This window comes from Molothrus ater, chromosome 9 (assembly GCF_012460135.2).
Source record: "Molothrus ater isolate BHLD 08-10-18 breed brown headed cowbird chromosome 9, BPBGC_Mater_1.1, whole genome shotgun sequence".
Lineage (NCBI taxonomy): Eukaryota > Metazoa > Chordata > Aves > Passeriformes > Icteridae > Molothrus > Molothrus ater.
The window spans coordinates 27065167-27091773 of NC_050486.2; the positions used below are offsets into that span (position 1 = coordinate 27065167).

Genomic DNA, 26607 nt, shown 5'->3' on the forward strand with positions numbered 1-26607 from the left:
GTGGTTTTCTATTCAGTATTAACACACCTGATGGCAAAAGTAACCCAGCATTGTGTGAGTAACAGGAGCACTTGGCACAGACATTTCTCAACCCTCACCAGAACTCCACAGTCACTAATTCTCCTTTCTATATTGGATCCAAACCATTTGTGGATTCACTGGAACTCCATAACCACACAAATACAGAGCCACTGACAGAGCCCAGCATTATTAAACACCTCCAAGCCTCCCTTTGGTTTCCTAGACAATATGCAAAGGTGAGGGAAGACTAAAGCCACCCTTCAAGCTGCCATAAACCCTCTCTGATAAACAATCAATGCCTGAAAATTATCCTCAGTCCAAGTTCAGTGAAGAGAAACTACTTTAAGGATCTTTCTCTCAGGTTATTTCCAATTCTATGGTAGCAAAAGGAGGTTTATTTTCCTAGCAGGTTAATTCTAGAAACCTTCATGGGAAGTCTGTTATGGAAGAATATGCACAGAGAAACTTTTTCTCAGGCAAATGTCAGACTGCTGTGAGCAAGGATGGAAGTGTGAGTGGGATTGAGAGGGACTGAATAAAGGAAGGAATAACTGAGGCCATGGAGAGAAAGCCAGGTTTTTAGAAGGCCTCTCAGATGCAGTCAGAGAAGCAGCCCTTGCACTTTTCTAGCAACACCTCCCTAAACCAATTAAGGAGAAAATCCCAGCAATGGAAGGCCCAAAAAAAGATAAGGACAAGGCAAATCAAAATAGATGCTGCAGTTTCAGTGAGGCTCCTGACACTGCAGGAAAACAATGTATTTCCATCCTTGAAACAAATAACTGATATGACTGGTGGCTGACCAGTGTGTAAGTTGTGACTTCAATAAACATATGAAGCTTTGTTTCAAGATTACAAAATGCTTCTTCCTGTAATTCATAAAAGTTAAGCTTTGGCTCTTTTCCATTAACTGCCCTGATCTGTCTCTCATCCTTGTGGCACTGCTTATACACCATCACCTTCTACTCTGCACTGCTGGAATTGCTCTTTACCTGCAGCCTCTGGAAAAGCATTGCAGAAACATTATATTTAGACAGAAATGGAAAAAAAGACTGTAATGATACCAAAGTGCAGTAATTAAAGTGAGACAAATTAAATTGGGAAGACACTGAAAGACAATTTACTTGAAGTAACGTATTTCAGCCCACCTAAGGAAAAGAAAAATCTAAACAGTTTTTCATTTAGGATTATGGTTAATTATTTATGGAGGTAAATCCATAAAGCCTAACAGCTGTATTAGAGAAATCTTCTGCCTGTGCATTTGCAAACACTGCAATTCCCACACTCCCAAGTTACTTCTGGGCTGTAAGTTTTGATGGGGAAGTGAGGAAGAACAGAGATTTTTCAGGAATTTCCTACTAAATCCAATTTGAAAAGGAAAAATTTTGATTGAGATTGAGACTATAAAAGGAGTTGAAGAAAACCAAAGTGTGGTGTGATTAGAGTTCCAATACTGGTGAAAAAATTCCCATTTGGGTGTATTTAGACTAAAAAGGATTCTCAACATACAGGGGATGTTCAGTATAAACATGAAAAATTTAAGCAGATGTTTTCAAGGCAATCATTCAGTTTAGGAAAAATGCATCACTAAAAGTGCTTGATTTGCTGCAAGAATGTTTGCAAATAATTTAAGGAAATACCTGAAATTACAGACCATTTCAGGTCTGTAATTTCAGGTATTTTGAAAGTTATTATGGCTAATTTGATTCAGCATCACAGCATTCCTCAAAGGGAGACAAGTCAGAAATATGAAACTGTCAGAACTTCCTTAAAACTCAAGCATGATACAGCCTAAATCTGCCACACAGCTGAAAACAAAGTGGAAGAAAAATTAAAAAGAAACCTAAAACAAGGCTGACATGATTTCTGTGTGCGCCTTAAAAGACAAAAAAAAAAAAAAAAAAAAGCAAAAAAAAAAGCATTTTCTGCCAAAGTTATTTGCCGGAAGTTGTTCAATCCCAAATTTTCCTTTCTATCTGCCTTGGGCAGAATTCTCAATTTCCTACGAGCAGAGTCCAAAGTGGGTTTGGAGGCTCCCTGGCACCTCCAGAGCTGTGCAGCTCCAACACCTGCCCCTGAAGCCGCCTGTCATTTTCCCCGATGCCACTGACACACTTTCCCTACTTTTCTCTCTTTGTTAACTCATAAAGGGAAAGCTGGGAAGAGAGCAGCTCCTGCTGCAGGCTGGATTCATTAGAACATCCTGACAATGTGCTGCCAAATGAAGAGAGGCAAAACTGCTTCAGAAATACTGTTGTGTTTCAATTGTGTCACGCTGCATATTTTACCTGCCGTAGATGGAAATATTTACAGCCTTCCACGTGTTTATAGAAAGATGTACACCTTTACCAGAGATTGAGGGGGAAAAAGAAGAGAAACAAAGGTTTCTCTTTGGAAATATGGTCATGTAACAGGACAGTGAAGAACCTGCACCAGCTCAGAGCAAGAAGGATTTACACAGCTCCAACTCCAACAGCAGTTGGATTTCTGAAGCAGCTTTTCCTTTCTCCTCAGTAGCAACTTCCTTCCATTTCTATGAAAATAAAAATGCTACAGAAATTCCCTTTTCCTCACATTCCACAGCCACCCTGCCTTTTTCACTAACAAAGAAAACCGTGTGCCTGTGTGCTTAGCAGCTACTTGGATGTTAAATCCTTACCTGCTCCTCTTCCAAAGCCCTTCCAACAAGGGGTTTGCCACATCTGTCTTACTGCCAGAAGATTTTCACAGCATTAAACTGCCACGTCTACAAAACACGTTGTGTTGACCATTCTGAAAACTAGAGACACCTCACATTGAAAGGTGCATTTATTCACATTTAAAAGATAACCAGAGAAATCACTGACATTAATTTATTTCCTTCCAAGAATCCTTCCCCACCCTGTAAGCAGCAGACCTGGAGTCACATATGTTTATTCTTACAGCCAGGGGACTCAAATCCCTTCACAATGAGAAGATATTTAAAATCTCTCCTTCTTAGAGAGCCAGCTTTATTTCAGGCATCTTAAAGAGAAAATCACATTCCCTCCACAGAGTGCTCCTTTAAGAGCCTGGATGTGGCTGATGCACTGCCCAGACCCCAGCAGTAACTGGAATTTAAAGCTTTTAGACAATCTGCAGCTTTGTCTACACTGCAATATTTTGTAGGTTTCTTGTCTAGCTGGAGTGGGGGAAAAACCCCCAAACCTTCATTTTGAGGATAGTGCTGTTTTTTTTCCTAATTTAGTTTATCTAAATGTTGTGCCATCGAAAGGCAGCTGGGCCACCAATTCCCTGAAATCACTGCCATGTCCCCTGCCCTTGGCTACGTCACCAGACCACTCACACACTAATGAAAGTGTGTGAATACATCATTTCAAAGTGTAAATTCTAGGAAAAGACATCTCCATACTGGTTTCAGCTAACAACAACTGTAATGTAAAATATTGTCTTGGTTTAGTAACTTCCTGGAATTTGTCTGCACTTATTTCAGCAGATTTATTTTGACACAACTGAGAGGCTGAGCCCACCCCACTCAACGTGCAGACCTTTTGCATTATTACAATGCAGAGTCCCCAGCAAATCTGCTTTAAGTGGGGCAGCTCTGGCAAACTAAAAAGTAATCCTCTCCTCCTAATTTGCCACAAGGCTGTGAACATTTTGTGGTAGGTTTCTTGATTACATGAAGTCTCCCTGAAGAATCCTCACCATGGAGCTTAAAGAACGACACCACATATCAGACAGGAGCCAGACAGGATATATCTGTAAATTGTCCTCTGGTCAATCCACTACTTCAAAAGTCAAATTAGAGATGTGATTTTACAGGAAGATGTTTATTGCCCCACATCTTTCTTTATGGGAAACAGCTTCTTCCTTTAAGTCAAAATCCTTAATCATGAAGTGCGTCCATGTTTGTGAGACTAATTCCATAAAATCTCTAAGCTCAGAGAAACCCCAAGTGCAAGGTTGGTTTGGCTTTTCCTGCCAGCATCTGGGATGCAGTAATTCAGCATCTGGAAAGGTAAACAACACCCACTGGAGCCACTGGTGACCCTGGCCAGTAAAAAGAGCAACCTGGATAGCAGGAAACCAAGGCCCACAGCCAAGATAACTTCAAGTTATTCGATATTGATTCAACATTAAAATCCTCTTTGTTCTACTAAAGTCAAAATGAAATATTTTTATGTATTTTGAGCCTTATTAAAACCTATTCTTCCTTTTTAAAACAAAACTTAATTGAAACCAGCTAGAAGACGAAAGCTTCATTTATCACAAAGTGACATTTTGTAATTAAAATACAGTTCAGAACAAAATGTTTAGCTGCAAAGGCGTGAATTTTCCCTTCTTCACCATTGCTGCCAACTTGCTATTATTATGAGTGCAGTTAGAACCAGAAAACTGGCTGTTGCTTCTTTTCACTGAAAATTAACTGGAAGGAAAGCAGGGATTGTTTGTCTAGAAACAAGATGCCAATTTGTTCTCTTTTTAAGGCATGGTGGACATGCAGTGCCATGACCATGCACTGAGTTCTGGGGTCCATAGCTAGTGAAAAGTAATTAAAAATAGCAACAATTCCTTCTCCTTTCTCACTCTTGCATTGTTGAAGGCTCCATTTTCAGGTCAACTTATCTTTTATTGGACAGTTGCTCCCTGTGACTTCCTCTAGACATACTCTCAAGTTCACAAGGCTTTTCACAGACAGCAGCACCCCCAAAATCATTCTAGGAAATCTGGAAGTTTCAGTTGCAGGAGGTTAAAAGCAGGAAAGAAGCATCAGGTTATGGACAGCTGGCTACAAACCTGACCATTCTTAAATTTCTGTATGTGGGTCTCCAACAGAAGAATCAGGCTGATTTTAGAACGGAATCTTTAGGATTTTCATTTCAGAATGGAAAAGATTCCATTGTGAAATGAAAATGAAAGGTTCCGTTCCAAAATGAAAATTGTACACAGTGCATATATGAGCGCTGCCTTTTGCACTCACTTCTTGTGCCTAACATGCTGAAAGGGCTCTGCTTGTAATAATCATAAACTGTTGTAAGCTGGAAACCCAAAGCTGACTGACAAATTACTTTGGGATATATCAAGCCATTCATTCCTTTTCCTGAAACAACAATCCGTGCGCTAGGAAAATCTCTGTGTCTATGCACAGCAGAAATAAATACAAACCTTCTCATGGAGGCACAGAAAACATACAAGAAACTCTCATTCCTCTAAGCAGAATGGAAGAAGAGGGAACAATCATTTCCACTGCACCTTCCACTTGGAGACACAAATAAAAGGAGCAGAATTTGGTTTCAAAACCTGCCAGTGAACTCAGAGGGATGAAAACATTCTTGCTCTCCTCACCAAGTGAGCGTGCTCCCAGGGCTCTGAAGTAGGTTAATCCCATGATTACAGCATTTGCAGAGGTTGGCAATGCTGCTCCAATCTCCTGCTGTACTTAGACACCAAATGAATAAAAATGCCTCTGGTACAAAGGTTAAGTGCATTAAAGAAGAGTCATATGAAGCTTTAGCCACACCTCTGTCAGACACCAGAAATAAAAACCTGCAGGATCCAATGACAGGAGATACTCAGTGATTCAATGCTTTTTGCACAATCTTCCCATCCCAAACACCACTTAGGTTTTTTTTCAAAAAGGGAGCACAAAGAGCATCTACAATCACACAGTGAGTGTTGGGATTCACTGCCCTGGAGTGATCCAGTTCTCTTTCCAAAGCTGTGTGTGAAACACCATCCCTTGGAGCAATTCCACCACTGCCAATGCAAGCACTGGCCCAGCTGTGCGTTCACTGGGACAAGGCTGTTCCAGCTGCACTCTACTCTCACATCTAATGGCTGAATTCCAGACTCAAAGCTGAAATTTTCATGAAAGAAAAGTGTTTCCCTCAACAATTCTAACTTAGCATTCACTTAATACTACTCACTATTAGGCTTGAGATGAGTAAATGTGTAAATCAATGTATCTAAATAGATGAAATTCTGATGAATAGGAACATATTGATTATGAAATCTCAGACCTCAAAGCCCATCACACACAGCAGATCAAATGAAGACCCTGCTCCAAATGCTGGCAAAAGAACTTTCAGGGGTGATGCACTTGGAATATTTTGCCTTGGTCATAAGCAGCATAAGCATATTAATGTTATCTGGACATGAGAGTCTGGCTGACTAAATATCCATATTCCAGGGATGCTTAGTTTATAGAAACAGCACTGGCAAGAGGGAACTGCTTGTGCTATACATTTACTAATTAAGATAATTCACTTTGGAGTGTAAAAATACTAAAATTATTTTTTTGGGAGAAAACACCCAGTTCCCTCTTTCAAGTCTGTTGGTTTTTTTCTCCTCACAGACCCCCATTTTCAAATCTTTCGGCTTGTCAGTTCTGAATAACTTGATAAAAAAATGGTATCTAAAGGGTTTTGAGTTTAATGCAGGCCAATAACCTTGAATATTTTAAAGCAGCTAGAAAGAGGCTTAACCACACATTTCAGCAAGTCTAAAGAGACATAATTTGAAAGGTATTTATAGCTAGTGCCTCTTTATTTTCACATCTCAGGCTTTTAGAACCTTTGCTCTAAACCTAAAGGGGAAATTTTCCCCCTTTGAACTGGGTTACTTCAAATGGAAACTTCATTACTAACCTTAGAGAATTCAGTCTCCTCCAAACATCATCTGCTTTGAGAGAAAAAAGTAAATCAGCTTGTGTTTGGATATAATTAGTGTGAAATGACAGAAACTACAAAATCTGGCCTGCAGAGGTTATGGGGCATTAACAAAAGATGATGTTGTAATAGTTTAGCCTTATCTGCTGGAGATAGCCTGTGTGGAACAGAGCAAGAAGAAAGCACAGAAAATGTAAGGCTGCCTTCACAGAGTTCATCTGATGGTCAGTGAACAAACACGAGCTTCAAGTTACATTTCTGAAGATAACTTCACACTCCTGAAAAAACACATGAAGAGTTGCACCCCCAGCTCACTCTCTAACCAGAGCATTCCCCTGTGATCCAGCAGTGGAAAACAACATATATTCACATATTCATGGCACAAATTTAATAAAACATAAAAGCCCTCTTTGATAACTTCACTCAAAGGTGTAGCTCTGACTTTCTCACTCCTGTGTTGGCCAACGGTTCCAAATGAGCTTCCTCGTTATGAAATATTCAAAACCAGATTAAATGTGGATAGAACCTCCCTGGATGCTGAACTGTGAGTAAATGGTGAAAAACAAGTTACCTTTCACAACTTCAAGGCTTCCTATTTCCTCTGTTGCGAACATTTTACTACAAAACCGGACTCCAGTAGCAAATGTCAGGTTACTTGTTAAAAGTGACATCTTTATCTGTCAATCTTAATAGGCAACAGGAAATACATTTTCCACAGTGTGTTTATAGAAGTGCTTACTGCACTTTTAAATTTCCATTGATAGCTTTATTACCAAACAGACATAAATCTCCCCTCAAAATTCTTTTTTTGTAATTATATTTTGTCTTAAAAACAGAGGAGCTTAATACAAAAACACAAAGTATTTCATACCAACACACAATAATTTCACATACTAAAAATCCAATATCTGACTGCTCTATGGACATTTAACCCCAAATAATTGGTTTCACCACAAGATTAAAAAAAACCCAAACCCAAACCTCCCCTTTATCTTTATAATCTTTTCAGTACACCAGCAGTTTATGCATTGAATAGAATATGAGGAATTACTGAGTTAAGAAATTACTGGAGAGAGTTTACTAGGTTTTTAAATATATGAAATACATATTTGCTTTATCTTTATTTCCTTAAATGACCATGTCTCTGAAAATGGTTGTGAGATAATTTAAAATGAACGGTGAAATTAAGATAAAATCCTAAAGGTTTTTAAACACAATAAAATAAAGGTTCATTGCTTCCATGAGATCTGACCCCAGGATCTTTGTTGCTTCCCTTAAATACATCTGCATAAAAAACCCTCAGACACGACCTCTTTTTAATTAGCATTAAAGTGAGCTTTCAAGTTGGTAGGACTCCTCTCAAGCTATTTTTGAACACCCAGGCTGTGTTTATTTCACTGAAGTAAATATCTAGCACTGAGTGGAACCACCTACACTTGTCTTGTAGGGAATGACTTGTCCTAAAAAGAATGATTATTAATTAGCATTATCCTGGACCTCATTAACACATGCACATTCAAAGTATGGGTTTTTCCATCATTTTAGAGTTAGATAATCTCTAATAAACCTCAGTGTCACTAAAGATTGTTCATCCCCCTCTGCTCTAACCCTGGGATCATGTTAAGCATCCATATCTTAACCATCTCTCAGTCTCTTCTCATTTGTTCCTCTGCCAAATTAATCCCTCCCAAATCCTGACTGCACTCCTCTGAGGGCCTGCACTGATGTCCAGTCATTCACACTATTAATTTTAAACTTATTTCAGAGGTATATATGAAAGGAATTTCTCTGAGATGTAAGGAATTTAGATTTAGATTCCATCAATAGCCACATATCCACATTCAGGCTGGGGTGTGATGCAAAGAAAGCATCAGCTCCATCCTGAGTGCCAAGCACAGAGAGCAGAGCCCCAAATGGAGCACATTCCCTGACCACTGCCCTTCCATTCTCTGAGCAGGACAAAGGTCTCCAGGAAACAGCAAGATGAGCTCAGCTCATTAAAAACTGTATGAAAATGTGTATCCTGAAGGGATGTTAAATGAGGCTTACACAGGCAACTTTGAGGCTCTGCTTCCTTAGAATTTTAGTGCTTAACCTTAGAGCCCCGGCATTTCTTTAATGCAATTAAACAGAGGCATAGATATAATGGATTGCTTTAGTTATAGTCCAGCACAGGGAAGGAAAATAGGCAAGAGAGATAAAGAATTCTGTAGGTAGCTTTCATTTTGATCTCCAGTGTCTCTCGAGCACTGCCATCCTTCTGACACGCTCACCACAGCAGAGGCTGTGTTCTTGCACAGCCAATTTTACTAGCAAGGGCTGGTAACATGATTTTTAAAGAGTCATTTAAGATAGGAGCATTTTTTAAAAAGAACTATAGGCCATAAATATCCTACACTATTAAGTACAGCAAACACTGAACACCCAAGGTTACCATGTCAGTATTAAACTTAAGCCATGCCTGAGTTCAGAGTACACCCAATTTCCCTGGTGCGTTTAATTCACTTTATGTGACTTTGGACATTTGAATTCAATTTAAAACTTACACAGGCAACAAAAGGCTGCAAAAAAAAGAATGGTTCATCCAGCTACTACTGGTGTTTTTGCCTTCCACCTAGTTATCAGCACATTATTGTGACGTGTGAATATTACCCTCTTATTACTTCCAAGGCAATTTTATATTTAAAATGAAATTAATAGTTAACCTCAAAAGACTGCACTTAATTTCATTTCACTCCCTGAATGATCCTTTTCACTACACAATTCTCCCTCTAACTAAACTAAGAGCATAAGAGGTGTAATTATAGATCACACATTAGCTGTTCAGCATTTGCTGGTGGTTAAAGCAGGGTAGACTTTAAAGTTGGCTCCAGAGGAGGCTGCTGCTCCTGTCACCTGTAGAAGAATCTGCTGCAAAATGTTAATATTTAGAAGTCAAGGCTGGAGCTGTCTGTGCTTTTGGACAACTTTGAAGGATATCCTACAGCCACTGAAACCACTGGCAGGAGGATCTGGGAGAAGAAAAATCCCCCCCAAACTCTGCAGCTCACCAGATTCAGTTACCTGCAGTGGAAGATGCTGGAAACACAATCATGCCAATTTCTTTGGTTCCCCTCCTGATGACTTTTGTGTCGATGGAGCAACAGCTTTTTTTGCTTCCCTGACTGCCCCATCACAAAGAGAGACCACACATCCTTCCCACCACTACTTCAAACTTGATCTACTGGGAGCAAGGACAGGCAGTGCTGGGACTCTGCTGCCAAATGACAATTCACCCTCCTTCTCCTGTTTTTAATGCTGTTTTGCAGCAATGAGTAATGCTGTCTCTGGGAAATGGAAGTGAAAGCTACTCTGTTCTTGTCAGAATAATAATGGATATTGTGCTGGCAACTGTTCTCCTGCACTGCACAACTGCATAAATAAAAGGAATTGGGAAAAGCCAATACTGGAGTAAATAAAGGGGGTAAACTGCTGCTTGCAAATATGTGATAATTGGGTTTGGTGTTTCAGCCTGGGCAGTGAGAACAGGATAAACACAGTGTCTAAATCAGAAGTGATTTCAACCCCACTGATCCTCATCTGTGGAGAGAGGCTCTGGGGAGAGGCTCTGGCTGTTCAGGAGGCTCAAAGCAGAAATATTTTAAGAAGTTGAGCGTCTCTACACGAGATTTTACAGCCAGAACCAGACTGAAAATGGCCTTTGGCAGCTCTCAGGTTTAGCTCAGTACTGGGATATCCCAATCCTGGGCTATCAGCTCTGCCCCCCACTCTTGTTGCAAGCAGAAGGAAAGATGCCAATGGGCATTCGAGTACATCCCTTTATTTTTCATACAAAAGATCCCCACAGACACATTACTTAGTCAAGCAAACTAAATACTGTCACACATGCAAAACCAAGCAAATGTAAAAGCAGAGAAATGCTTTTTTTCCTGTCCTTATACCAACACTAGCTATTATCTATAATAATGTTTAGATAAAAATAATACAAATAGGATGTCTATTTCTGGGGACATGTTTATCTCTAATTCACTCTCAAGAGAAATGTGATGCTTTAGCACATTCACAGAATCACAGAATAAGCTGAGTTGGAAGGGACTCACAAGGAACATCCACTCCATCACTTGACAACCCAAATACATTTTATGTACATATAATATATTACCTTTATTCTGGAGGACCAATAATGTCCATATTGATCCTATACACAGAATCATGCATGAGGGTCACAGGCACATCTTTTCTTCACTCCTGAGGAGCACAGTGAATGTCTGCCCTGACATATTTATCACAGGAAGTCTGAGCCTATTACTTGGCCAAATTCCCTACATATTTCTTTGAGCTCTTTAAGAGCTGTGTTTATATACCACAAGGCATGAATGAAGGGCTTACAGTTTCTGTAACAGTATTTCAAAATGGCACCCATTCTGTGGGTGATTTTTTTCTTAACCAGAAGTGGTCAGATCTAAATAAACATTTCTAATTCAGGCTGCTTAAACACACAAACCAAACCCTGCATGTGTCTGTTAACTTGTGCATTCCTCCACAGGTTTTTCTTCACAAGCTGATTAATGAAATTAATGTGCTGGCAACACGGAGAGAGTGAAATGTGCTGGTTAAAGAACAAAATAAGAAACAGGATCCTTAGATTACACACCAAGCTCTGCCCTGATTTGTGCTGTAATCTTTGTTAAGTAAATGAGAGATCAGCACTGGCTTTTGATGCAAGGATCTAACCACCTCTGAAATCAACCTGCATTTCCCCCATATGTACATAGGTCAAGCAAGCTCATGATTTTCCATAAATTACATAAAATTATGTAAGATTGGAGGAATTTTCCCCAGTAATGTGAAAAAGTATACACTGCAATAATGTGGACACCAATGCTAAATGTTACCTGTTTATTTCAGGGAAAATTAGTGAGCAATTTAATATTGGGATCAAACTAATATTCCAAATTTACTTGTCTTTGATATCCCTTCAGCAAAATAGGAGCAGTTATCAACACAGCTGATATCTCTAATCTGTATTATACAAGTGAGCAACACTTTATTGCATTTTATGGGAAATTCTGCAAGTAGTAATAATAATATTGATGAAAAAGGCAAAATGTTTCAGAAAATTACAAATGCCCAAATGCATGTAGTGCAACATGCTGAGAGAAATGCTATTCATTAATATTTATTGGGCAAGAAAATATCTTTGGATGAAGAATGCTACAAAAACATTCATTATCATCACCAGCATACTTGTCCCTGTAGAATATTTTTCTGTAAGCCATATTAGGAAACTTCTACTTATCCAAACCTCTGGAGGTATTTTAGCTACTAATCTGGATGAATTAGGTCACTCCTGCTCAGTTATTCATTACACAATAGAATTTTCTTCCCTGAACTCTCTAAAACAAAAGTTTCCATTTACAAAAGTTCTAACATGAATTTTGCAATTTTGCTGAGAGTCTTTTCAATGACTGCAAGCAGAGAAAAAGTCTTGCTGAAAATGAATTGATTCTCCTGTTTAGAAATTCTCCTTCCTTATCAGCCTCAGCCCCACTTTCTCAGCATTTCAATCAACTCTCAGGGGTAGTTTTAGAGCATAAGGGATGCAGCAAGAACGAAGGTACAGCCCAGGATGCACAGGTGATGCTCACAGCAGGTCTGCCAGTGCAGAGCACTGGAGCACAGCAACACCCACCTGTATTTATGGATTGTTCCATGGCTCAAATCCTCTCTGGAATATGCATTGCATTGAGCTACTGATTACTCCTCTAAACTGAAATGCTTTGATGACTGTTAAATCATTGAGAAATTGTAACAGAAGCTCTTGAGAAACGCTGTTCTTAATATTCAACAGATTATTGATTCCTCTGGTGAGGAGCAGCAAAGTAACACCAGCCCCAGCCTTAGTTTAGGCAGATTTCCCTCAATTAAATACAACAATAAACATCATATCTGCAATAAGGGACAACATCCATCACCCCCCAAAGAATCCTTCAATTAACAACCACAGACCCCCTTTGGTACATGGTATTTGAAACAGAATTCATGAGCTCTCTAATTGATGATAGGTTATTGGATAACCCTTGTTAATTATAGCTACACAATGTCAAAATTAATGATTTTCCCACCCCCTTTCAACTTGAGAATGAATTCATAACTTATATCAACTCACAAAAGACGTGCAATTAATATTGTCAGTAATCATTTCACAAAAGAGATTTGTTAAAGGCAGGCATGTGGACACAATTAGTGTATCAATTAATGTTGCTGTTACTTGATCTATAAATTATTGAAAAACTCATAGCTACTGCAAGGAAACAAAGCAAATCCACTCCCAGTCAATGAAAGAAGCTACTCTGTTCATTACTCTTTAGATCAAATTTCAATTTTGCTGGATTCCATGAATCTTAGCTACATAATCGGAAAATTAAATGAACCTATACCAATATGACATCTTGAAATGCCTCATTATGATGATGATGCTTTAATTGTTGGTAGTTGATCACAAAGTTTTTAAAAAGAAGATAATTCATTAAAAAAGTAATCCACCATCGCTATCCAATTCATTGAAAAAGTAATCCACCATCATAGCAGTTATCAATTTAAACTGAAGTTCCAACCTGGAAACAGCTGCAAAAACTGCACCAAGATTTCTGTGTGTCAGCAAAACTGTAACTTTCACATCCATCAGAAACCTCCATTCCACTCTGGGGTTTAGCAATGATTAGTGCAAAGACTGGATTCAAATGAGGTATAAGAAGCCCAAAACAGGACTGAGGTAGCATCAGGCCCCTCTGATGGAAACTGACAATGACAAAACATAACCTCGTTTAAAGGCTTCCTATCCCCAAAGGCTTTTAAACTAACTAGGTAGCTCCTGTTTGATCTTAGTCTGACAAGAGTTCTGCTCCTGGGGATGCAAAGGTTTTCCTTTAGATAGTTAGACAGACCCCAGCCTCTCATTAGTGCTTAAAAGACCCAGGAAATAGATGTGACTCTGCCACAGGCCCAATCCGCACGCGAATGATCCTGCAGCCACTGCTTTCCTTTTAATCAGCACTCAGGAGAGATAAAATGGGACAATTAAGCTTTTTGCCATCGTGATCCCAAGAGGATCAGACTCACATCTCCCACCTCCGAGCCAGCCCTGCCACGCAAACCCCCCTGGCGTGAACTCCTCACCTGGCATGAACCAGCTCTCCCTCCTGGAGCACGGCCTGGGCACCTGGATGTCCATCCAGCCTGGACACAGCGCCCAACCCCAGGCCAGGAGAAGACCTCCAGCTCCAGCAGAGCACGTCCCACCCTCCCTAAATGTCCCATTCCTACTGGCTGGGTGCAGCAATCCCCAGCTTGGCGCCCTGCCTGCTCTGAGCTGCTCCCAGATGCCACGTGCTTCCCACACGCTCTGGAAACCCAATAAGCAAGGAAATCTCACCCAAGGGGACCTGAGCATCAACCACCATCATGCTGAGTGCCAACGTGCCCAAGCTCCTCTCTGAACGTGCTTCCATTCTTTACAAGCCCCTGTCATTTTGAAAATTGACTCAGGCGTCTTATAATGGGGATACAATGAGAGATGGAATTGCAGAACAAGCCCTAATCTTCAAACAGAAAAATTACAGAATTTAAGTGCAGGAGGAAGAGATTAAATCTCTAGAAAAGTCCCCATGCCTTTTCCCCACACACAGATCTGTGCTAGAATCTGGTAGCCTGGTTCACTTCTATACTGACCTCCCATTTCAATTTTTCTGTTCAGCTAATTTTGCAAGAAGGGATTTTCCCAGGCAGTTATCAGTGTGAATTCAACATCAATGCAACACATTTCCCCCAGAGAGGTTTCTAAATCAATTTTAATTCCGATAGGCTCAAGTAAATGTTTTCAATTTGATTCAATAATCTATACACACTTACAACAAGGCTTTTCCCCCATGTACTACAAGACTAACATGGTTTATGTTTCTAACAACTCTGGCTAATAAAAAACCTCTAATTTCCTATCCTGAATGATACAAACGCACAATTTTTATCCACTTCTTAATGAACCAGATGACATAAACAAACAAAATAACATCAGCATTTAAAGTGCATTAGTTATACCATTAATTCTCTAAACACTTCTTAAAGAACACATGACTTCTGGCAAACTCACCAAAAAAAAAATTGTATCACCAAAAAAAGTCCTCAAATTGAGCTTTCTAAACCTCCTGAGAATTTTTCACCATTTCCACTTAGAGAGCAGCATGAAACCTCTCCAGGATATCTTTTAAAATGTGAGCAAAAAAGATAATTACAATGAAGTTACCAGCAGATATCAGCAAGAGTGGCATGAAGATTAGGGCTGGAGGTGGGGGATGGCAGAAATATAATCTCCTCTAATAACACCTAGTGCACTGTAAGCCTGTAAAATGGAATAAAGTGGAGGAAGGAGGGCTCTGGAGGTCAGGGTGAAACACTGCTCCTCAAGGGACAAGGAGCTTCACAGCCCAGGGAGGAAAAAGTGACAATCTGCAGAGGAAGGGAGGTGCCTGGCTCACTTCTGTTCCCATAATGGTATTTCCAGGTCAGTTAACATTCCAACCCCTCTTCCAGGAGTGTGACCAGAAATCACTTCTAGAGCCCACGCAACCCTGGATCCATCAGATCAATATGGGCTGAATCCAAGGCAAAATTTGTACCTGGTTTTTCAACAGCCTGCTTTTAAGGTTATCCAGGGTGATAATGTTAACATACAAAATTACAGTCTGATATGATCGTGTAAATATTGAACTTACCCACAGAACATCAGAGCTCCTCAGCTGTGATTCTGTGCAAACAGCAGCTTCTGAGAGGGTTTTGTATTTAAGTTCTTGACACTGCCTCACAAACCAGCTCAGATGGCAGTGCAGACGCTGCAGAGCTGGCCATGACCACAAAGCTCATGGCTGTAAAAACCATGCCTAAACAGAAGTGTTCCCAAGGGAACTGCTCTGCATGTGCCTACAGAAAGAGTTTTCTGTGTGTGCCCAGCACATCAAAGAAATATTTGGTCAAATCTTTGCACCAGCATTGTAATTTGCCCCATCTGCAGCACAAATCAAACTATTTCCCTGTTATAATCAATAATCAACCATAATCAAACCAAAAGTCAGCAGTCCATGTAACAGAGCCTAAAATCAGCTATATGAAATCCTAAAGAAACTTCAACCACACATTCCACCTTTCTGGCAGGGAGTTAGTCCATCCCAGCAGCAAGATTTTGCACTCACACTAAATATCATTAGACTCCTCCTGGACTTTTTTCCTAACCTGTCCAGGTTATTAAATTGTTAACTAATGACATCACAGTGGCTTTAACTCAAGGTAGGCATCATTACCACAAATGTACAAGAAATGTACAAGTCACTGCTTTCTTTTTGGCCATGGTACATCAGTAAGAAGAGCTGCTCACATTTATCTGACACTTTATACTTTATATAGTGTGTATATATATATATATATATATATAAAGTGTATATATACATATATATAAAAGATATATATAGAGAGAATATATATATTAAGTATATATAAAGTATATATAAAGTGTGTGTGTATATATATATTATATCCATACACCTCACAAATCCTAGGAATTAAGATTTGTTTTATTTCAACACTCCAAATAATAAAAACCACCTTACTGGCTGTTTATGCAGATGAAGAGAACTAAAGATTTAGCTGACTCTACACAGAAGATTTAGGCTGAGATCAGGAAAGAACCCAGTCCCATGCTCCATCTCCACACTAATCCTCATCCCCTCAGAGGCACCCCAGACCTCCAGAGTGGGATACAAATGTGGGACAGACATTCCATGCAATGCTGTGAGTTGCAGAAGGCAGGAGAACTACCAAAACATGGATAACACAGCAAAAGAGGCCCGCTCCTGCTCTGGATGGAGGGGGATGCATGGCTCCTGCAGAAGTGCAACAAAACACTGAGCTGAAAAAATAAAAACCACCAGAGCTGAAAAAATAAAAACACCAGAGTTGAAATTTCTGTTTATACAGCAAAGACTGATTTCCTGGGAATACTCAGTTCCATTGCATAATCAAACTCATTGATTAGCAACATAAAAAACTTCATGTTAGCACTTGCTACCTGCCACTGCTCGCAGTTAATGAACCTGGGGAAAAAAAGGGAAAAAAAAATCCCTGTTTTTCACGTGTCCATCACTCCCACTATACAGAGTAGGGCTCCTTTGTTGGAACACAGGGAAGTGCATACAACTCAATGACGAGTAGATGAGCACACCAAGTTTCTTTTGACCGTGGTTCTGTGGGATTTGAATAGCGCACAGTGTGTGCATTGTGTACCTTGTCTGTGTGAAGCGCTCCCTGCCCCGGCCCTGGGATGGCTGATGGGATGGATGCACTCAGGCTGCACTGAGCCAGAATAACCCTGGGGATGTGCCACTGCCATTCCCTGTCCCTTCCAGCTCTCCAGACACTCACATCACTGCCACACAACATATTTTATACTCCCCCTCAGCACTGAAGGTAATTTTCAGAATTTCCATTTGGGGGATAGAATCAGATTTTGGGCAGAGAAGTGTTCAGCTATTGTGATTTATGGAAATGTTTTTACAAGTTGGATGCTGAATATTTTATTAACATAAACATCAAGTTCCTAAAAGACTTGTTTGCTGGTTTCAAAAGTTTCAGCCTCCAGCAGAAGAAATAACATAGGAGACACACATCAAAAAGATGTTATCCATATTGCAAAGAAATGACATTTTTTAATTTACTGCCTGCCCCCAAAAACTGAATGATCATACAACCAAACCACTTTATTTGCCTTAAACATCTTAGATCACATTCTCATTTACATCAAAGTTCCCCTTTTCTTGCCTTTCCCAACTGGAGCTTTTTAATCTTAAATGAATCATTTTTGATTTGTGAGTGTAGGCCTAGAGCAGTCATAAGGTTTTTAAACTATCTTCCTGAACAAACACTTGAAATTTTTTAATTGCTGTGTTTTCTACAAACTCTAGGATAAAGATTTCTGATACAAAAGCCAAAGGGAACACAAGGCCTTAGTAAATGTTTTGGTAGAACTGCTGCAGTTAATGGTATTGCTGCCCAGCAGTTCAAGTTTACTATGAGTAAAATTTACATTATACATTATAAAGTTGCATTATACATGAGTAAAATTGCATTATACATATATAAGCAAAGATGAGGGGGTTTTTTGTCTTAGGAAAATGAAAAAAACCCTCATAAGTAAATGGCTAAATGACACATCCACAGAAGGAAACAGAATTACAAACTCCAGAGCTCACATGAAAGTTCAGATCTTGCCGTGTTGAGTATTAAAACTATTTAGTATGATTATTTTCTTTTTGCCTTACTTTTTTATTTGAGTAATTCATATTAAATCTGTTTTCGATCTCAGTTTCATGTGTATGTTTAAAAAAATAACCAAATATGGCTACACAGAGCAGCAAGAACTAGCACTACAATTTAAGGTCTTGGGCTCCAAGTTCATCAGTACTTAAAACCATAAGCAATAAAAATACTAATAAAAATGTAAGGAGAAAAATCCCTACAAAGAGTCTTTAAACAAGCACAAGCACCAAATTCATATGGTCCCATTTCTCACACTTATCACTCTAAAGAACTGCTCTACAGTTTGAGGCAAAATTGTAAATACAAATATGAACTAACCAACCATGCATTTCTCCACAGCTTCTCCTTAATTTTGAGTTTTCTTCCTCCTCGTTTATATTTTCCTATACCAGATTAATTAATCTCTCCACAGATTGCTACTGAGTTCTCTAACTTCACAAAGTGTCAGTAAAATTCAAACTCCAGGAACAGAAAGTGCATTTGAGCTCTGGTTGGTTTAAAACAAAGCAGGAAAAAAGCCGTTAGAAGAAAATGTGTTTATCAGCAGAGAAAAAGAAAAGTGATCTTTTGTTGAGTAATTTTAAAAACAGTATTTCTCTTTGTGAACCATAAATAATATGCTAATTTTTTTCTCATCTTTCAAAAGGATATGTTTTTTTATGTTAGAGAATCAAACCCCATATTTCTGCAGCAGACTTCCACTGAGCTTAACAAATCCCACTTTCACTGAGCACACAGAGAACAGAAGAGCCACAGATGTGCCAAAGGTGGCTGATGTAGGAGCTGATTTAAGTACAAAACACACACAAATAAAGAGAAATGAGTCACTACCTTTCTTTTTGGAGTCTTTCTTTGTGCTGGTTTTAACAGCCACTTGAAGTTCTGTCTCAGTTGACATCCTATATCCTTAGTCCTCTTCACACAGATCCAGGATCTCGGTCAGGCTCATTTAGAACGTCTCTCCAAGAGAATAATTTAGCCTTTCAGACACTATAACCCAAACAGTTCATCTCATTCACTCCTTTCGAGTGCTGTTAGGGAAGGAAACAAAAAGGAACAGTCATTTTCTGGGTTTAAAACATGAAAAGAGAATAAAAAAGCCAAACCATCGCAAGGGAGGAACACATGAAGTTCTCCATCTACTGAGCCAGTTGTCCATGATTTTAGATGCTTAAGCATAATTATCTGTGACTACCTCAAACATCTGTATTAGAGGTGTTTTGGCATATCCAAGGTGCCTTCACAGCCTAGAGACACTGCTCAGGGGGTAGAGAAGACCAGCACTTCTGGACCAGCAGCTGGAGGACAGAGACCACAATGCAGGAAGTAGCTGGAAATGTCACCAAAAGCAAAAAAACCTGCAAGGACTCAATTTTTAAATGCACCAATTCCATATTGCCAGAGAGTAAGTAGAGATTTTTACTCCTCCAATTCTCTTTCAGTGCTTTCATTCTCCTACTTGAACAAAGACAAATGAAGAATTATTCATTGCTCACGCTGAGAACATCATACTTTGCCACTCCTCTTGCTTATGATAATGTTTCCAGTATAAAAGACTCTGTCTCCACGCAAACAAAGCTGTAATTTTAACACTCATCTAGTAATCTTTCTTGCAAAGATTTCTGAAAACAGTTAACTAAACCCATGAAATATAAATGGGATAGGTGCAAAAAGATAACATCTAGAGAGATAACATTTAGGGAGAAAGCTGTGTATTTGCTGGGGACAAAAATGCACCGGGTGTGAACCCACAGCAGGAATGTGCTGGAGCAGGATCAGGGAGGCAGGACTGGGGATGTCAGGGCTCTGGAGGCAAAGAACACACAAAGAATAAACATCTAAGCCAAAAAGAACCCATTGCTCCAATTCTCACTGCTGGTCCTTCCTGCTTTGAGGGATGAACCACTTACTCCAGCCAGTCTGTCGAGGGCAGAGGACCAGACTGTCCCTGAAGCCATTTGTCAGGATGTTCCCCCACCAAATGCATCTTCTTACTGCCCTTTCTTCTTGTGAGAAAGTTCTCATTATTAGCACAATTACAGAGAAGTCCATCTGGCCTGTTGGAACAGCTGCCCGCTTATTAAATAAGCATTTAATAAAGATATTAACCCAGCATATCAGCTGGTTAGATGGCCAGAGATTAACTGCAGTTAGAGTTATTTACTAATGTCCCTTCTTTGTCATTTAAGAAAGTAACAGACTGCAAACACTGGAATAATTTTGACACTTGAAATCACTTTTCACAGTAAGGGCTGTGAAGCCACCAGTACTTTCAAATCCAGGCTCTTTTAACATTTTAAAATGCTTCAGTAACATTACACTGCCATGCACCGTCTGAAGTGATTTAATATTGCTGAAGTGTGTCAGGGGCTTTCTTTAATAAGCTCTTCAAATCTGTCTGTGTATTATAGAATATTCAAAGATAGCTTTTCAAAATCTGCTGAACTGATTTTGAAATACAAAATTCCCTGTTCCCCCCTCTGTGGAATCTGAATAAGCACTGCATGGCAAAAAAAAAAAAAAAGGAGAAAAAAAAAATAAAGCAAGGCACAAATTGAAAGTTGCAGTGCTTGCTGAACACACCTGCTTGGTGTAACAGACCTGAATAAACCAACAGCATCTCGATGAAGCTTCTCAGCTGAGGAAAGAGTAGGGAAGGACAAAGCAAATGAAGGCTGGTCAGGGAGGGAACAGCCCCATGGTGAGGTTTCCAGGAGCTCTCTGGCCAGGCCCATGGACAGGGAGCTGCCTCTCCCCAAGCACAGCTGCTGGAGCAGTGCTGGGGGGAACGCCCTCACCCTCCTCACTCACGCTTCAAATCCCCCCACGAGCAGGGAGAGGAGCTCTGAGCAGAACAGATGTCCCTCACAACCCCCATCTCCTTCCCCTCCCCCTGCCTGCAACCCAATTTAATAATATTTAGTTTTACAGCACAGTAGGGATGCATCAGCCTTTACAGCTCAATGGCACTTACTTAAAGCATCTCTCGAGTCACAGCTGGATTGACAGTTTATATTTCGAGAATTTGGATTTATATTTACCCAAAGGTTAACTGCATAACTCTACAAGGAGCACTAACATAAGCCACTTCACAAAAGGGAAATATTTATAATAGGTCCACTTATTAAAAAAATAAATTAAAAATAAATACCAAATACCCCTGGGGTCCGTAGTTAAGCAAGTTTTAATGTCTTAGAAGGCCATTGTGGCTACAAAGCATCAGGAATGTCATCTCCTGTTGTCAGCTATTTCCAACAGGACAGCTGAAATAGTAGCATCCGAATGGCACTGAATATTTTAAAGTAACAACATATGACTGCTATCTCATCTGTAACTCTCCAGAAAAGCTATATCCCCTCGAGGCTATCCCACTGAGTAATATTTTTTAAAATAAATGCATGTCTGTTTTTGGACAGGTTCACATATTGATTTACTTTCAAACCTAATCAGGTCATACTCTCGCAGGCTCATAGATCCTTGAATAAAGTAATAGGTATCTTTGTAAAGGAGCACATAAACATCTGTCAGACACCAGCCATAGTTCAAACTGAATTTGCTACAGAGACAATTCCTCCAAAAGTATAGGTCTTTATGTAAGCCACATTAGTAAACTTTCATGCACTGTCCATATTTCAGCCGTTTATTACCCAGATGAGAATGGCAGTCAATCTGCTCCTCACCGCAACAGCTTTCATTGTCTCCTCCAATCTAGGTCACCGTTGTTAAATACCACAGCCTCCCAACTGTGGCAAGGACTGCAGCACGTGTTTTATCAATGAGATGCTATTTGCTTTGATCACTTCTGCCACAATTCTCTCCCTGTTCTAAAGACAAAATTTTGTTAGCTGCGTTTCCGAAGAAAAAAATAAATTTAAAAATCTACCGTCTTACACATATCCATCCACTCTAACAATCTCCTTGTGTGCCTTGCTACTGCTCAGCTATTGCAATGTTATGTGCATGCCTCAGCTTTTCCTAAAGAGGATTCTGAGCTCTTCGTTTTAACAAAAAACTGACATTTTCCATGGCCTTATTAAGTGGCTACAGCAGGAACACAATCAGCGCGTTCTGGAATTAACCAGTTCTTAATTCCAGGAGTAGTTCTTAAGCCTGTGTTCTCTATTACTCCTACGCCAGCACAAAACCTAAAGCCTTAGCAGAGAAATATTTCTGTAAATTCACTTTGCAGTTAGGATTAACACAGGTTGGACCCTTTATGCACAGGGAAATTAGTCCCAAGCTCCGCTCACCTCCCCCACACGCCTGTGAAACAACAATTTCTGTCAAATCATTTGTCTTTTCAACCACGCTTCAGTGAGCTCATGTAGGGGTTATTAGGAGACTTCCCTTGGCCCAAGTTATGAAGGAGGTCAGACAAGATGATCATAATACTTCCCCTCTGGCTTTCAAATACATGAATTAATTAATTTTCTTTGGGACTTCAAAACTTAAGAAGTTCCCTCCCCTGAAACCAGTTTCCATCTGCTTATATAAAAGAAAAGCAGTCTCAGAAAGGATTTGTAACTAAGCCCTGGCATTCCCTAGGTATTTAACTTCTCCACAGCCACAAAGTGGGATTTGACAAGAGGATGGTACCTCCTGAACACTGGTTTGACAAAACAAAAGCTGTGCTCCCATCCTTAGCTCCTGCTTTTATGCCTCTGGAGTCCTGCAATTAATTTTTTCTCCTCCAAAGCTCCCAACATAATCATGTTGATGCCCGTGGTTTTACAAGTGTTAAGCAAAGCCCAAACATACTAAAAGGGTAAAATGTAAGCGAAAACAGGAGTGAAAAAAGCTGTGATCCTGGAAAACTAAAACCAGTTCAAGTGTAAGGGTCTGCAATCCTGGGAGAAAACGTTACTCATCCACTTCGCACCTGCCCTCGAAGCCTAACACAGAGAACAGCAGTGGGACCACACACAAACAGACAATGGAAAACCCATCCTTGCCACCAGTGCTCTTTGTACCCTCCAGGGAGAGGGGCCAGGAAATCCTCTGGTGCTGCTCACACTGTTTTGTACTCATCAGCTCATTTCCCCAATGGTCAGGGCTGGCGAACATCAGAGGATTCATCTGTCACAGCAGGCACTGCACTAATTCCAACCAGGAACCCAAGGGACTGATCCAAAACCCACTGAAACACTGCAGCTAACAAGGCCTGCAAGTAAGGACCAGAAAAGGAGCAAGTTGAGGTAAAAGAGAGATTAAGACACTGACAGAGAGGAGAAAATGAGGAGGAAACAAAAGCAAACCGGAGAGCTGCCGGTGACACTTCATTACAGCAAATTCTGTACAGTGTTTAACAGGACTGTGCACTGAAATTCTGGCTGCCCTGCCACAGAAAACAGCCTCTGCTGGATTGTTCATGGGTCTGTCCCTCTCCTGTGTTTTGCCATTTGCCCCCAGAACAGCAGAATGCAGTGCTTCCAGTGACAAAGCCAAAGGAGTCTCCTTTATGGCACTCCCTGCCGAGCGCTGCCTTTTCCTGCCATTTCTTTACTGGTATTTCTGCAGCCTGTAAAGGTGAAAGGAGTTTTACTGTTGACATGCACAAACTGAGATACTACACAAACATTTATTCCCCTACAAACCCTCCCCTGGAACCCAGCACCCTTCATCTCCCACTCACTCCCTAAATTAGAAAGCTTTTTAAGACTCACAGCTGCCTCCTGATCTCATATTTAGTTTTGTTTGCTCTAAAATGAGCATGTGTTTCCCTCCAGTCCTGATTTTCTATATATTATGATAAAGGAACAGTTTTATGTCCTTTATGCAGTTTTCTGTACTATGTCTGTAGTGTCTTCCAGAACAACACTGCAAAATAACCCTTTTTAATTCATCCAATATCAGAAAAATACCTAGTACTCCAACCACAGCATTTAATTTCCCTTAGTATTTTATTGCTGTAGTTGACTGTATTCATAAAATACTTCTCTTATCTCCTGGAAACAAGAAGCTCTTTTTTAAACAAAATCCTACATGTAACTTAGGCTAATAACACATTTTATTAAGGTTATTGTGGTTTAAACTATGCTTCATTTTTCTGTCTCTAGGGCATCTTTCAGGCATGTTACCCAGTTCCTCAGATGGGGTAAATAGCACCACTGAAGCTGATTCACCACTGAAGAGCATCTTGGCAAAAAACTGACCTATAAAATATTTCTAAAGTAAGATTTTTATTAGTATTCCAACGATGGCAGGAATAATTACTGAAATTCCTCCTGGAAATCACTCCACGTCGTGGTGAATGCTGCACTCCACTCCACCAATTATTCACCAGAAGTGCTGTGAATTTTCTACTCACAGAAAATGCTGACCGGATTAAAAAGAAGCTTTTCAAAGGAATGAATTGATTTCATCAACATTTTTAATGGCAAATTACTAACATTTCATTTTAATATTCCAGTTTCTATTTTCTATTATACAGGGCAGCACTCATGCAACAAAGGCAAAATAGAAGACATGGACTTGCTTTAAAGGATTTTTGAAATATTAAAGGTATGGGATTTGAATTCAGGAAAAACTACATCTCCTCTGCCCAGGGAATGCACTCCAGCCCAGAGAGCTGAAAACCAGGAACAATCCCAGTGTGCTGCAGGTATAGATACAGCACTCATCATTCCTTTAAATGCACTTTCTGACTCAAAACTCCACTCAGAGTGCTTTTGTAAGCTTTAGCAGGGTATCACATCAAAAAGGAGCAGGTTTATCAGAGCACATCATTCCTCTGATACCACATAGCAGATAACAGAGGAAATCATTCAGATGAGACTAGAGATTGCTCAGTGAAACTGAATTACCTAGTGCTTTTCCCATAGGAATTGCTCTACTCCAAGACTTCACTACTCCCAGATGCCCACACACTGCTGATCCTGGAGCAGAAAAGAGAAGGGATTTCTGATCATGCTTTGCAAGAACAAACAAGAAACCAAAGCCACAGCCACTCCAAGCACAGGCACAGCCTGGCTGTGACCCGAGCCCCAGCAGCAGAAACTGCCTCACTCCACTCCAGTCAATAAAGTCACACCAGCACAAAATCAATGGCCTTGCATTTGACTCATATTGGCTAATTCCATTGATTTTAATGGAGTTGGAGTTACACCAATTTCATGCTGGTGTATCTGCATTAGTGTCAGAGAAGTTATGCCAGCATGACTGATGTAAACAAGAGCAGACAAACCAACCCCTCTACGGCTAAAATTCAGTGTCATTAACTCCAAAGCCACAAGAAAATGCAGATCTGTACATTACCCAAGCAGGGCCTTTGGAATTTATTTTTGCAAAGTGGAAGAACAGCGCTTTTGTGATCCTCTCAGCACCAAAGAAACAGGGACTAAGAAGGCAAAGGGGACAAAGTACACAGTTGGGATCACGGTATTCTGTAATTAGAGCTGTTAAATGATTACTAAAGTGCAGTGGTGCAATCATCACACTGGAGGAAAGGGAGAAGTGTGCAGTTAGGAGCATCACCAGGGAGAAGGTAAAAGCAATGTCAGACACCAGGTTTCATATTGGAATGCAAATTCCTCACAATCAGAATCTGTGTCTTCTAATTGGAAGAAAAGGTTATGGAATTAAACATCTCGCATCCTGGACAGCTCAGCATGTTTTGAACTGGCACAGTAAGTTGAAGGAATCTTGTTCATCTCCTGTCCTCCACAGAAATATCTTGATTCAGCTCTGGTTTTTGTTCAATTTCTGGATCATTTTCTTAATATTTCAAGTGAGACTGAACTGAAACTCACCTTCTCATTCCTTTTAAATAAAATAACAGCACTATAACTTAAGCTATACTTTGAAAAATGAAGTAAAGTTTGGAGAGATGCCTTACACTGATCTTCTTAAAGGATGTGAATTTTGCACCAACTGTTCTAGGTCCCTTAGAGATTTGTTCAGCCACAAGAGTTGACCTGTACATTGTGCCCTTCCATTCTCTGAAGCTTCCTGACACTAAAGCAAAGCAAAGCAAACCCTCCAAAGGCCAACAATAACAAAAAGCCCCTTTGCCAGGATCTTTGTTCACTGTTATTTTTCAGCACTCAGCCCTTGTTCCCTTGACTGTTAAGTATTAGGAGAACTGATCAAAGGAATTCACCTTGCTGGAAATGGACTTTTGCTTTATTACCTCAAACTCAACCACCTGACTCCTACCAAAGTTCATTGTCTAGCACAGCAAAGGGAAAAAAGCAAGAGGCTTCTGGGACTGTATGAAATCACACAAACAGGCAATAATTACTTTTACATTCATGTTCACAACCAACAAATATCAGTATTTGTAAAGTGAGCTAAGTGTGGCTTTGCAGTACCTGAAGGGAACCCACAAGGAAGACTTTTCACAAGGACATTTAGTGACAGGACAAGGGGGAGCAGCTTCAAACTGACAGAGAGTAGGTTTAGAGCAGAGATTAGGAAGAAATTCTCTCCTGTGAGGGTGGGGATGCCCTGGCACAGGTTCCCAGAGAAGCTGTGGCTGCTCCATCCCTGGAAGTGTCCAAGGCCAGGCTGGACAGGGCTTGGAGCCACCTGGGATAGTGAGAGGTGTCCCTGCCCATGGCAGAGGGGTTGAAAC

General features: G+C 40.1%; 1 protein-coding gene across 12 annotated transcripts in view; it reads right to left on the reverse strand.

The window, feature by feature from the left end:
* Nucleotides 1–26607, reverse strand: part of DAB1 (DAB adaptor protein 1) — a 414897-nt gene that overhangs the window by 85155 nt on the left and 303135 nt on the right. For all 12 annotated transcript variants that reach the window (XR_004980631.2, XM_054515767.1, XM_036387798.2 and 9 more), the window contains one exon: nt 18867–19066. Coding sequence is in view for 11 of the 12 variants with exons in the window: in XM_054515767.1 (XP_054371742.1) it covers nt 18867–18933 (67 nt within the window). In the remaining variant the exon portion in view is untranslated. The remainder of the gene's footprint in view (nt 1–18866; nt 19067–26607) is intronic.